At 40.5% G+C, this 14,543-nt stretch overlaps 1 protein-coding gene across 4 annotated transcripts in view; it reads left to right on the top strand.

Moving 5' to 3' along the window:
* The first annotated feature begins 11,069 nt into the window (after window positions 1-11,069).
* Window positions 11,070-14,543, top strand: part of GYS2 (glycogen synthase 2) — a 50,127-nt gene continuing 46,653 nt past the window's right edge. Inside the window, exons 1-2 of one of the 4 annotated variants that reach the window (XM_035311015.1) lie at window positions 11,070-11,194; window positions 11,331-11,564. In XM_035311015.1, coding sequence (XP_035166906.1) covers window positions 11,444-11,564 — 121 coding nt within the window. In that variant the 5' untranslated portion in view covers window positions 11,070-11,194; window positions 11,331-11,443. Of the gene's footprint in view, window positions 11,565-14,543 lie in introns of all 4 variants that reach the window. The other 3 variants (XM_035311028.1, XM_035311021.1, XM_035311014.1) reach the window with 3 other exon arrangements.

Below are 14,543 nucleotides of genomic sequence, written 5' to 3'. Positions count from 1 at the left end.
CCCTTTCAGCTGGGTTGGCCCTTTCAGCTGGGTTGGCCCTTTCAGCTTCCAGGGCACCTTTGCTCAGATAAAAGATGAAATTTATTTATTCTCACTGCTAAGCCAGTTGTATGAGGCTTGGGCAGCTGTGAGTGTTCAGTGCTCATGTTCTTTATGTGATTTTTGGCCTCTGTCCTCTGGAAATCGTGTATTTTGTAAATTTATCAGCAGGAACGTCCTTTGCTACTTAATTTTTTAAGCAAAATTCAAAATGATATTTTTGTTTGCATAGTGATCCTTTAATACCTAAACAAAAAATCTGTCCTATATAAAAAGTAGTGAATGCCTTCTAGTGTTTTTTAGACAATACTATCAGAAACCAGGTAAACATGTATCATAAGGTTGTATTATCAGATCACTTAAGTATTTAATGTCAGGTATCAAATACTTTAGTTGAATCTTTTCCAAATTACTGTGAAAGACAATCTTGTTGGTGTGAACACTGGCATATGTCAGAGCCTTTTCTAGCTCTATCATAGCACTGAGTAGTGGATGGAAGCACTTTCAGAACCATGTAGGTAGCTTTTGTAGCTCCTTTATAAATAGAAGACCCAGCAAGCCTTCTTGTAGTGTGAGATAACTGATAATCCTGTGATTTATTGAGTATTACATAGCCAGTGAGATACCATGTATTGGGATGCTGGTGACAGCGTTATTTACAAAGGGTATCACAAGAAGATCTTAGGAGAGATTCTGTTCTCAATCACAAGCTAAATGCCAAACTATTGATAGGATGGGGGGAATCAGTATCTGCTGTCATAGCTCAGTGTGAAGATCTCACTGGAAGTCTTCCCACACCTGGATGGATTGACTAGCTCAAGTTCCTGCTAAAAAAATGTTTGTGATCAGTTGCTGTGGTGTAAGTGGTGACTGTCTGCATGATATATCCCCTGGCAATTTTCACCTGAGTGTATTTAGCTGGTTACCTCTGTGTAGTTCCTTTCCTGCTTTGTTCTTATTTGTACTGTACTCAGTTAATGCAATAATTCAAAACTGTGTTGTGGCATGTTACTTTTATAGGATTCTTGAGACTGGTGCATGTGAAGAAGCATCAGCGCTCTCAGAGAACAAGGAGTGGGCCCTTTTTCTTTCCAACATGGAGTCTTTTTTTTAAGTTCACTCAGCTGCAATAAACTGTCTTTTGACCCTAATTATTTCAGCATGCATTCCTTACCCATTAAAGAGTAGTGTCATACCTTCCTTGTTCTGTGATCAGCAAGCTGAGACCTAAAGTAGATTGTGACATCTTGAAATTAACATGGGAGTCACTGCTTGAGCTGGGAAGCTAATTGTCACCTAGTGTCTGTTAACTGCTCCTTCAACCCCTCAGTCCACAGAGGTTTGTTTGCTAGTGATCATAAAATGAACAGTATTGCAAGATCTTTTGTGCCTTGGCATTAAGCAGGCAAAGAGCTAAGAACTGTTCCTATCGCAAGAAAGCATAGAAAGTCTTTGGAGGAGCGGCTGAGGGAGCTGGGCCTGTTTAGCCTGGAGAAGAGGAGGCTCAGGGGTGACCTTATTGCACTCTACAGGTACCTGAAAGGAGGCTGTAGCGATGTGGCAGTTGGTCTATTCTCCCATCTATTCTCCCACGTGCCTGGTGACAGGATGAGGGGGAATGGGCTAAAGTTGTGCCAGGGGAGGTTTAGGCTGGATATTAGGAAGAACTTCTTTACTGAATGGGTTGTTAGTCACTGGAATAGGCTGCCCAGGGAAGTGGTGGAGTCACCATCCCTGGAGGTCTTTAAAAGACATTTGGATGTAGAGCTTAGGGATATGGTTTAGTGGAGGACTTGTTAGTGTGAGGTCAGAGGTTGGACTCGGTGATCTTGGAGGTCTCTTCCAACCTAGACTAGTCTGTGTTTCTGTGATTCTGTGAAACCTATCAACTTCAGTTACTTGGATGTCCTTTGCATCCTTCATTTTATTACTGGTCTGCATAACAAGAAACTGTAAGCTTTGTAAAACATCAGTGTTCTTTGTGGTAATCAGATTTCACCCAAGCAAGAGGTGGCCTTGTTCTGAGCTCACCTGTAGTGTTATACTAACTCCTCCTTTAGTAGTCAGAGGACAAATATGGGTCAGGGAGTTGGAGGCAGGATTAAATAGTGATATAGTGTTAAACAGAACATACAGGTGTAGAGTGATGGAAATGTTTTACACATGCATTTTGCTAGACTGGTAGTGCTTATAGGACTTTCATAGCAGCTAACTTAGAAGTGTGTTTTGTGATAAGTAGGTGACTTGTGAACTAAGTTGATCCTAGAATTGCTGTTGCTGTGATTACACGCTTCACACTGGCATTGTGCTAAAAATAAATGTTGTTTTCCTCAATTTACATATATAAATCAGACAATTAAGCTGCACATTCACAGTAGCTGTAGATGCTGAACTCTCAGCTAGTGTCAGTGTGATCAGGAGCCCCAAAACATTTAAGTCAGATCCTTATACTGTGGTCCAGGACACATTACAATAGCATAACAAGGCTTCTCAGGGCAGTATTTAATTTTTGGCATTTCTTTCTTCCACGAGCAGTTCTTCTTTCATTCATGTCTCTGAATCCGACCTCTTATAAGTCAAAAACTTTCAAAGCTTTTCAGAGATTACACTAGACAGGGACTTCCTAAAATCCACACCAATCACTGTGGAGTACTACATTTTTATAAACCATTTCCTGAGATGCCATTGCTTTGTGAGTCATTACTCTGTGCAAGCAAAGGAGTCATGCAAATGATTAACTTAGATGCTCTATTGGAGAGGTCCCACTTACGAGGCCTGGATTTGCTCAGTGTCTGAAATGAGTATTTTACCTGCAAACAAAAGCAACAACTCACAATCTGGCACATCAATGGATGTGCAAACGAAGGTTTCTAAGTAAATATTTTCTATCTTACACTCTCCTCTTTCAGAGCTCTTCAAACCCTATTTAGTTGTGATTACACATTCAACATCTGAGCTAAAAAAAAAAATCAAGAAATTGATCAAAACAGAACGAAGGTGGATTCCAATCAGCAGAAATTCTGGAAGGTAATATTCATAATTCTTGCTCTGTAGGATGTGCTAAATGAAAATGTAAAGGGAAGAAAAAAGACTTCTGTGATACGGTTCCTCTCTGTGCTACCAATTCTTTTATTTCAGACAATGAGATAGAAATGCTGTCATTTCCAAAGTCTCTGTTCATTCAGCCATTGCCAGTGCTATCACTGGGAATGAGTAGACATGAGCAGCATCTGTTAGAATCACATCAAACTCATTTTCCTACCCCCATATAACAGTTGATTAGTCCCTGATACTCTCAGTATGAAGATGAGTCTATAATAGTATTTGTTGACATTCTGCTCATTTTACTGAGTTTGTTTTTCCCATGGTAAACTGTAATGCAGTAGAAGGAAATATATATATATATATTAAATTACTGGGCTGATTCTGAATGCTCCAGTATTTTTTGAAAAGATAAAAGAAGACAACTAAACAGAAACATGTCTTTGGACATTCAAAAGCAATAGAGAGGTTCTTGAAGAGACAGAAAAGATGCTAAGACCATACTCACCTTACAGGAAGTCCTTATATTTCACTGAGTAGGATTTATGTTCATGTAGATTGTTGGATTGTTGAATGGGGTTACATTTCAGCATGTATCTTAATGCTGATCATGATCACAGATAGCTACTGAGCTGCCAGCCCTCTAAGGTCACACAAGATAAAAGAGATGTACTAAGAACTCACAACTAGCCTGAGCTGTTTAACATTTCTAACAAAAACACTCACTCACTAAAAAAATGTCCTTTGGTTTTTTTCCTTCCTGTTTTACAAAAAGAAAGAACCATGATCATGAGAACAGGTATCATGAGTAAAAAGCAAACTCCCAATGTGTTAAGCAAATGAGGCTTCAGCCTCAAGTGTGATTAGCACTTACAATGAAGAAAAAAACACTGCAAGTTACATCAACACACTAACAAATCCCAAAGCTAGATAAATATGACACAATCTGTGCTGACCACAGAAAACAAGTATGAAAGCTATGCACGTGTGTGTACATCTGTGAAAGTGTTTGTGTCTTTGTCCATGGGTCTGAGTTCTAGATGGGAGGGATGGCACCCTGTACAGTAGAGAGGCCAGGCAAAACAGTGTTAGTCTTGCATTTTAGTGCTAAGTTAGAGACACATCATATATCACCTGGAAAATGTTGATGTTTCTCAGAAATTGTGTTTACATGTGCCTGTGTGCTCTTACACATTAATCTCCCAAAATGGTGATTTTTTTCAGTCTCTAATACCCAGCACCAGTCTGGAGACTCCCTCTCGCAGAATGTGGGCTGAATGTCCGTCCTTCGTGAAGATATCACTTCAGATACCTGAGGTGACCTAAAAAGGGAAACAATCCCAAACCTCTACTCGCATGGGAAAATGACATATGCAATTTGTAGAACAGCTTTTATGCATTTAACAGTCCTTGGTCACTGCTGCATTTAGTTCAAACTTTAAATGGAATGGCAACATTTTGATTTGCTTATCCACGTTGTAGGATCCAACCTACTTACTGGCCAAGCTGCCCTGACATCTTTTTCCAAAGCCAAGTCCACAAGGATTAAAATTAAAATTGCCTGTGGTGAACTGATGTCTGCAGGATGACTCTCATTCTCTCTCCTGGATGAAGCAGCAGAGGCCACAATGCTCTGCAGAGCTGTGAATGTCAGCCTCGCAGATCACTCAGCATGAACTCTTTTTTGGGGTGTCATGGAGTCCATGCACTACTTGCCTATTTGGGACAAAACTATACCAGAGTTTACTGAGAAAATTCCAACATGTCATATGACTTGCTATAACTTAAGGGGCTTCACCACCTCGTCTCCCTGCAGGCCATTTTACAGGGTCACTGCACTCCAAGGGTCAGCCACCTTCCAACAGGAGGGAACAATTCCCCACTTGTGAGGTGTGGAACATGAGATGTATGAGATGTGGAAGATTTCTTGGACTTGCACAAAGCAGTGGCAAATGCTGTTCCCTTACAGCTGGAGATGTCGAGTTCAGGTAGGCAATTAGGGCTGTCCTTAGGGCATTTCTGAACCACTCCCTGATCTTTCCTAAACTCTGTAATGACCCTAAATGAGATCAATCTGCTAGAAAATGATCTAATCGTTCTGCAAATAGCTTTGTCCTCCAACATCTCTCTTCTGCTCACAAAGTTAGGGAACACTCAGCTGAGGGCTTAGTGAGCCTCACTTCTCATGATATTTGCAGAGCTCAGGAGAGCTCATGTAGGTAAATGGTAGCATAAAGGAGCAGTCCAGCTGAAGGGTTCAAATTCCTAAACAGCTAAGGCCCTGATGATCTGATCTAAAATGACAGCCATTGCAAGACAAGCACTTGGCAACACTGAGAAGTGTTCCTACACTGTTCTAAAGCACAAGTTCCTTTTACTTTAATAGGTATTCTGCTGTGGTAAGAAAATACAATTGTTTAGCTCTTTGTTATGCCACACAACTGTTACTATCCTCTCATTAGTAATTATGATTTTTCTCTAAAACTAAATTATTCCTTTCATAGCAACCTAAATGTCATGAAGACCTGAATATTTTTGTTGAGTATTTTAACAGATACATAGAAAACGTTTTGTAGTGCTGATATAAACTAGTACCTATCAGTCTGTGGCTTTAAGGGGCTTATAACCATAAATATATAATTGTCATTAATATGTTTGGGATTCAGGATTGAGTACAATTTGAGAGTATCCTCAGCCAGGAATTTTTAAACAACCATTTATTCCTGAATGCAGGCCATATAAGTTACCATGGCAGAGCTGAGGTCAAGGCTCAAGTCTTCCACCAAACTCAGACCGCTTAATAATACATGATTTTCTAGCAACAGTATTAGGAAAGGGAGATCACTTACAATCCATAAAAACATATCTGAAAAATCAACTAATTCATAGGTTAGGGGGATGGTGGTGAACAATTCAAACACATTACTTAGTCATGCTTGCTTTATTATTCTAATTTTCACAGTGGGGTCAAAATGACACCTACATTGCATGGAGATCAAAGGAACACCTCTAAAAGGTAACTGAATAGACAAAATATCACAATGAAATTCAAAACAGTAAAAGAAAGAAAGAAGGGAACAAAATCATGAAAGGAAGAGAAAAAGAAATACTGTATTATTATCATATTGCTTTTCTTAAGCCAACAACAACCTCAGCAAACAAATGTTGGTAGTATATTACTTTTAGAGTGGATCTTATTTGTAGGGGCATGAAACAAAACTCAGCCCCTCTCTTTCTCATTTCCTCAAGTTTCTTTATAAGGGTCTGTCCAGCCTTGGCAGCCCACACTAGTGAGCTCTAAGAGCTTACTTTATTAAATATCCTGTCATTGCTCTTCATTTCCTCTCTTTCCTGTGTATCTCAGCCTGAAGCAGGGACTTTTCTTCCTGACAAAAATCCCCCATTTTGCAGATTGTCTTTTGATTCTGTTTCCATGGTCTTCATAAACCAAGGTTTATCATGAATCAGGATTTAGTAAGAAGCACTAAATAGCCTTTTGGACAAAACAAAACAAAACAGCACAGACATTGGATAATCATGTTAATACCATCAGTGCCACCTACTGCTCTATTTCTAAAGTACAGTGTGTGTACATAATAGCTACAAACCATCATAACTTCCTCTACTAAAACTTAACTACATCTTTATGAATATTTTTAAAATCTATGTCTGATTTTTTCCTACATTTGACCTAGACACAGTTCTCATTACAAACTCCCACATATTGAGAGTGTTTCTTCCCCAGAGTGCATTTTCTCACTTGCAGTCAGGGGGGTTGAAGTTGATTTTCCAACAAAAAAGAAAGTCTGAAGTGGTTCTTCACGAGGGACTGAGGGGTCTTTGGTCTGAAGCCAACATCCGTAACTCACTTGCTGGGGTGATGTGCTGAATTTGCTTTTGCAGAAAATTTTAATCTAACCAAATAGGAGTTAGATCAAAGCGAGTGGAGGTGAAAACAATGTGGGAGGTAACAGTTTCAAAAACAGCTTTACATAGGGCAGAGTGCATGTTATTGTCCCTGTCTACATCCACACAAGTGTAGAAGATTTAAAAAACAACAATAATACACATATTGTACAATTTCTTGTCAAAAACCTTTACAAAGCCTTCTTGTTGTCCAGGATCCTTGCAAGGATCCAAGGATCCAACAATACTTCACTTCTGTGGGTTGAAAAAGAATTTGGTGGGATAACAAATGATGCCTATCTGAACTGAGTCACCTTGCATAATGCATTACCTGAGAGCCCTTGTGTACTTTTGTGATAGGAGTAATATGGGAACTGAAAGACTGGACTCAAAACCAGTTTCACTGGTTTCCAGACTTCTGGAAATATTTTCAAAAAAGTTATATTTTATAAACTACTATTCTGGGTATGTTTCCATCTTTCAGCAGTTGTTCTTTCTGTTACGTTAAAAAGAAAAAAAAAAAAAGAAAAAAAAAAAAGCACAGGTATAGTCACACCCTGTCTCTATGACAAAAAATGACACATTGCTTTATTGTTAGCTGTGTCCCCTTTTTACCAACTGTACCTCAATGCACTTGGCATAGAAGGTGACTGTGATGTTTCTTTCTGCTCTTTTCTGCTCTTGGTGGCTGTCCCTCCGCTGAACATGCTAAAAGTTTGCCCATTCTTACTGCCAGAATATAGCTTTTCTCCTGGAGAGCTCACTTTGCTGTAGGATCACAGGCACAGGCATTACCTCATTTAGGACAGTAAATGTAAATAACTCCAGATGCATCATAGAAACCCCAACCTTAATCCTAGCAGGCCATAAATATAATGAACAGGGCCCTTTGCCCTCTAGCAATTAAGACCATTTGCAAGGATGAAAGTTTTTGAATGGGCTTTTGATCTAACCTTTCCTAGGTACTTCATTTGCTCTTCCCTCACTAATAATAAAAAGCAGGTATTTGGGATGGCACTGTATGAAAAAAGCTTCATTAAGACAAACAGATCAGATGAAGTCAAATGTACTCAGAATATGAAGGAAAACTAATGTTCATAGTGCTATAACACTTAGAAACATGAGTATCATCTCCAACTCCAGAAAGGTAAAAACAAAGTTCAGAAGAATTTCATGAGTTGCCCAGGCTCACATAATGACAGTGTTGCCTGCCAGCTAGAAAGGTGTGATGCCTAGGAACCTGAAAATCACAGACTACATAAAGAGCTTAAAAAATTTATTACTATGACTTCAGTTCACTGTTCTAAAATTATTCACATGGTTTTTAGGCTTATCACAGGTTTTGAATGCTTGGGGACAATGGTATGTCAGTGAGCCAGTGTCACTGTTCATCTGGCATCACTGCTAAAGGTTTGCTTGCCATCTTTGGAGAGGTAACTGATGTGGGCAGGATAACTTCAACATCCTGACTGCAGCTCTAAGGACTGTAAAGGACAGCAGGACCCTGCCAGCAGTGATAATGGGGCTCACATACCTGGAAACCCAACAGTTTTTCCTCTGGAAAGCTGGAGCTTGTAGTAGTTATTCATAACGAGAGCCAGCAGGCATGAGTTCCTTGGGCATGGATCTCACTTTTGCTCAACAGAAGTATGTATGTGCCACCTAGCACCATGAACAGAGCCACCGATAGTGTCACTGGAGGATGGCTCTGCCTGGCATCCCTTCACCAGCTGGTGGTGGGGCCTAACATGGCTGCCTTGGCCACTGGGCAGCCCACAGGCAGGATGGCAGCAACAGGGCCCGGCAGCCCAGTGACCCTGACTTGGAGTCCTGCTGTGGGCTAACACTTTAAAATGCCCAGTTTTGCAGTGTGTCCATTGACACTAGGCTCACTAAACCCTGTGGGATTAGGATGGGCTTGTGTGATGGTTTGTTCTTGCCCTCTTGACTAGGATGGCATTTGTGAGGCTGGCAGCCTTGCCCTCAGGGTTTCCAGATAAAAGTATGACTTGGCAAAGTTGATGGTTCAGAAATGAGGGGACCCTTAAAATGTAACATATTTTTCTTCCAAATAACATGAGTTTTAAGCTATAGGATGATCTGATTTCCTACCTATTCCACATAGTAAAAACCACAGCTGCTCCAAAAGTAATGATTCTCAGCTGGGCTTTTTTTTTCATAAAGTGATACATAGCACAACTCCAACCACTGAGACAAATAGACACCCAGACAATAAAACCCTGAATCTTGCCCTGGGCCGCAGAAATGTCTTCCAGTTAGCCTATAAAGAAAACCTTTTTTCTCCCAAAGTCCAGCTGTGCCTGTGGGTGAAGTGGTACAGCATAGCTGAGCCCTTCTGGCAGCTCCTCTGGCTGGAAAGGCAAGGCAGGATTTGTTTTCACCTTCCTATCTCTCCTTATTCACCAGCAGTGCTGCTCTGTCCCTTTGAATGCTTGCCAGGCTCTTTGCTGAGCCAGCTCTATTTCCTAACCTGTTAGGAAAGGTCTTCTGTTGTCTTAACCTGTTAGAAAGGTCTTCTGTGGTCTTAGGTTAGTTCTGAGAGCTGCTGTGAATGCCTTAAATGCAGAGACAGCGTGAGCAGTGTCAGTGGAAGAGCAAGTCTTTTGGTGATAATTAGGTGTTCAGATTGGCTCAGTTGTGTTATTGTATTATATTATATTTGTATTGTATTGTATTATATTGTATTGTATTATATTATATTTTATTATATTATATTAATTATATTCAGTGATTGTCTTCCTACAGACATGCATGCAGTCCCCTCTGCTCATTCTGGGCTGAAATTTGCTGCCTGGGAATCACGCCTGGGTTGTTTTCCAACACCTTTTGCTGCTGGTAGTATCAGCTTCCTCAAGTACTGGGTGTCAGCTTCTCTCAAGTACTGCGAGTGCTGATTCACTACCATGTAAGCAGTCACTATCATTCACTATCATTCTTGCAGTCTGGCAGCATAGTGAGAATATAAAAGGAAAAGTAAATGGTTATGCTGTGACAGAGAAACATTGGCCTAAGCCGTAAATTCACCCACAGCTCACATAACTGTTTGATTACGGTGTTCCTTAAATTTGTCCTTATTTCAGAGGAAGGTGACCTCTATATGCAATTATGGGTATTGCAGTATTTATTACTGGTTCTTATATTGTAAAGAGTAGGAAGTCATACTTTTCTTACACAAATGAGCCACCTGTCTTCAAAACCAATCACTCTGGACTTGTTTTGTTTATCTGTGCTACTATAAAGTCCACACTTACCAGTGCAACATTATTCTCCACAATGCTATTGATGCCCCGGATCTCACCTGGAGATTTGATCCATGCTGAATTCTGGATTTTGGTCAGGTTGTGGTCTAAGCTCAGAATCAGATTCAATCTACACAGTTGTCCCAGAAACACTGGGCTCTCAGCATAAGCGCATAAGTATCTTCCCAGCAGGCAGCTGCTCTGTGGGGCTTTGAGAGTCTTAGGTTGTAAATTGGAGCTACAGCTCTGCAGGTATGTGTACACTGCTTGCAGTATCCCAGCTCTGTGCTGGAGCAAGACAGGGCTGTACTCTTTCCTGGGCAGAGAACCTGGGCTCAGAGGCCAGAGAAGAGCTGTGGATTAGAAAAAGAGAAACCAGCTGGAAAATAGGGGACCAGACCTGCAGAGAGGGCCATCAAAAATGTGTGCCAAAGTAGGGACACAGCAGTTGTGGTTCCGTAAAAGCTCTCGGGACTGCAGGTTTGCTCTAGAGCTGAATGAAACCAACAGCTTGCACAGAGCACTAGAGACACAGCTGGAATTAACTGTGGAAAAAGGGTGTGAGGTAAAATAGTGCTTAGGGACTGATGAACTGAATAAGAATTAGGTAACAATGCCTTACCTGGCAAGTCATCTACGAGATTTCACATAGAAAAAGTCTACTTACCCAGCTAGTGAGTGGCCAGTGGATAGAGAAGGCCCATCAGTGCTAACAGGCAGGGTGTATGTCAAGGGGAGGACTTGGGGGCTGGACTCAAATCAGGTGGTGAACTCAAAGTGTCCTCCCTACTGGAGTTTGCTCAGGGCAGTGCTGAATTTACTGTTTCAGTTGTTCTTGAGGTGGTAGATAGCGAATGTTGTGGCTGGGAAGCTCAAAACTAATTTTTATGTCCCTCTAAGGAAAGAAGAAAGAGGCCTGGGCCCAAAACAGTCAAGACCTTTCTCAGGTCAGTCTTAAATTCTTACCTCTGCCCGCAGCTGCTTCTCAAGCCCTGAGGATTTCACTGAGCCAATTTAATACTGGTGGCCAGACAGTTTAAACCTATTAGCTGCCAGCTATCTGAGTAAATTTTCTCTTCCCAGCCCAGTGCACCAGAAGACTACTCCAACCAAAACGGCAGAGAATTGCCACATTAACTCAACATTTGGTAGTAACTCTTGTGGCCTGTGTGGTGAGCATTTAAGAGCTGAAGAAAATGCCACTTGCTAGATCACTGTCCATGACCTCTCTTAATGGGCTTCCTCAGTGGGAGGATGAAGACCTACCAGTGGAGGATTTGTTGCTCTTTGAAGTTTCTTGGGAAGTTACCAACAAAGGTTTGTACAACACTCTGAGGAGTCAGCATGGCTCTTTTCATGGAAGTGGGGGGGGGGGGGAGCACAAAGGACTTGGGGATTAAGGGTGTTAAAGGAAGACTGGGGAAGCGTTGGCTGCATGGTTGTATTGGAAGGAACAAATGTGGCATCCGTATGTGACTATGCTTGCTCTGTGTGGGCTGCATCTGCATGTAGTTGTATGGAATAAGTGTGGTAGTCAGGATTTCTCTGTGTTTGTGTGCGCACATGATTCACCACTAGGGCTACGTAATTTAAACAAACATCCAAGTGTTATGCCTGGGTGTGCGTGTGAATGGATATATAGACATTGCTTTGTAAATATTTATCTTTTACCTTTCATGCAAATTCACTTGGGAATGTAATGTATGAAAGGAAGCTGTAAAAGAGACACCAAATTCAGAGAAGTTTAGGAGTTTCAACCTTCTGCAGCAGCATGGAGGAGAGGGAAGAGGACAAATTTGAAAGAAGCGTAAATAAACATAGCTGCATTAAACCACTGAACAAAAAACAGATGTCAATGACCAGCAGTCTTTATGCCAACTGAAACCTTTTTGGACTGGTCTTTGCAAACATGGATAGTGCCAGATACGGACTTCATGTTTTGTGCATGTGTACAAATTCAAAAACTGCACACAGCATGCAGTTTTGCACACAAAGTCCACACTACTTGTCATGCAAAGAAGATCTTTCTGCCTCCATTTCTTATTCCCTCATCAAATCATCCCCCTTTCAGCTTGGCGTAGTTTACCAGGTGGGAACATGCTTCAGCTTTGTCACAAAAGTGAGTTAGTATGAGTTAATGATTGACCTGTGTGTCTTATTGTCCTGACAGATAAATAAAGAGATTAGTCAGAAGAGGGGATCTGTAATCTGTTAATATTTTAACCCTAAAGGGGAACTGTGTGTGAGAGGAACAGACAGTGCTAGGGTTTATCTCTCTGGTGAAACTGAAATTACTGTTCTGTGATAGCTTCCAGTATTTAATCTGCACTGCAGTATATTTTTACTTTGCTCTTATTAGTCTAGTGAGAAGTGTCAGTACACAGAGGTAGTCCCAAACTTTTGCACTTCAAATCCCCATGGGCTTGTTTTTCATTAGTTTTAGTTGCTTTTTTTGAGTTAATTGACAGAACTTGGGCCATGAAGCATTTACTTTTGCATTATGCCTGTAAGTAAGCCACTGGCAACCAGATGGCAGCAGAAATCTAGCAAATTCAGGTGTTCTTACATTTCTGAGCTCCATGGTATATATATTTTCTGAGTCATCTGGACCCACTGGTTATAGAGATCATACAATATGTTAAAGAAAAAAGTAAAACATAATTAGATTTATCTCATTTTCTGTGTATATGCAAAATGCTGAGAATCATTCAATCATCCATATAGCTCATACTGACCTCATTAGTAGCTGTGTCATTTGATGCATTTCTTATTCTAATATAATATGAGATAATATTTACAAGTGAATAAACACTTTTTCCAATTAGTTTAAAAATAAGGTGCTGTTCATTACACCACTTACCAAGTCCTTGCATTCAAATGGAGCTGACTCAGCTAATCATAGCAAACAATATCTTCATTAGAACTGGATCTCTGTTCAAATATTCCATTAGCTGACCCTGACTGGAAATATTTGTGCAAAAATTCTTTAATAAGCCTATTTCATCTTATTTTTTTCTGTTAAATTCTTGATACTGAAGGCTATTTCTCTATATGTTCCATGCACTTGAATGCCAAAGTCACGTGGTGAGATACTGTTCCCTGGTGACCTAAGTTTTATAAACAGTTCTTGGAAAATGCTAGGGCACTGTGCTTCTTAGGGGAGAGTGTAGCCAACAAAATGCAGGAAGAGTCATCACAGAAGATATACAGGCTTAGAAAATATTAGCTTACACTGTATTTTTCCTGTCTCCTTTGCCATAAGGAATAACTGTTCATTTGTCTAAATAGCCTGCCCCACGTAGATTTAATACTGCTACATGTTTTATAGTGTTTTAGTTTTAATGTTGCTAATATTGAGGGAAATATAAGGATTAGCTGGGTTTATTGTCTGACAATTTTGATCATTTAACGTGACGGTTTTATTACTTCTTTTCTGGCAATGCAAAGCTGTATCAGGGTAGTTCAGTGTAAAGTTTCTTCATACTGCTAAAGTGGTGTAACATTGCTGCTGCCTACAGGAGGGAGTTCAAGGCTTTTTATCAACTTTGTGTTTTTATCAACTTGGCTATGGGTTCATTTCCCCCATGACTACTTCTTAGTAGTTCTTCTGTTTCTCTGTGGCAGTAATAGTTAGACTGAATATCTTCTTCCCTGTTCCTCCTCAGGGAGGAACATGCTACCAGAGCTTACGGATGGATATCTGTTCACACTTGTAAGCAGTACCCTTTACAGGTAGCTCTGCTAAGCTGTTTTTTCAACCTCCCAAATATATTCAATGTCGGAGTTTGAGGATGAAGGCCAGGCTGCTGATGGGGAGAGAGGGTTTACTGGGATTTCCTTGAGCAGGAGATGATGCTGGTTGATGCTGTGGCACTTGATGCAGCTGTAGGGAGGGATGAGTCAGTTGTATGAATTAAATACTCGGAGATCTACAGGTATCCATTATTTCCAGAGTCTCATAGCTTCTTTCTCAGCAGCTGGCGCAGTGCAAGTGTCTCTGTTTTTTAAGTCTAGTTCATTTAACACATGCTATCTAGGCAAAATTTTCTTCTTCGTCATGCTTCCTTTTTATATGGTGTTCTGGTGCTGCCTGCGCTAAGTGACATCTGATGTGTTGGAAAGCACAGGCATTTCAGTTACTCTTCTTTCTTCTTTGCTTACATCCTCTGGCTGGTGCAAGGTAGCTGAAGAAGAGAATGAAAAATAAATTTGAAAAAAAAAAAAAAAAAAAAACGAATTTGCAAGTGTGACTCTCCCTCCACCTTCCTCCCAAGTCCCATGAAAAGAAATTTGCCA

The sequence above is a fragment of the Oxyura jamaicensis genome, chromosome 1 (genome assembly GCF_011077185.1).
Source record: "Oxyura jamaicensis isolate SHBP4307 breed ruddy duck chromosome 1, BPBGC_Ojam_1.0, whole genome shotgun sequence".
Lineage (NCBI taxonomy): Eukaryota > Metazoa > Chordata > Aves > Anseriformes > Anatidae > Oxyura > Oxyura jamaicensis.
Note: the sequence above shows the minus strand (reverse complement) of the source record. Positions and strands in the feature narration are given on the sequence as shown.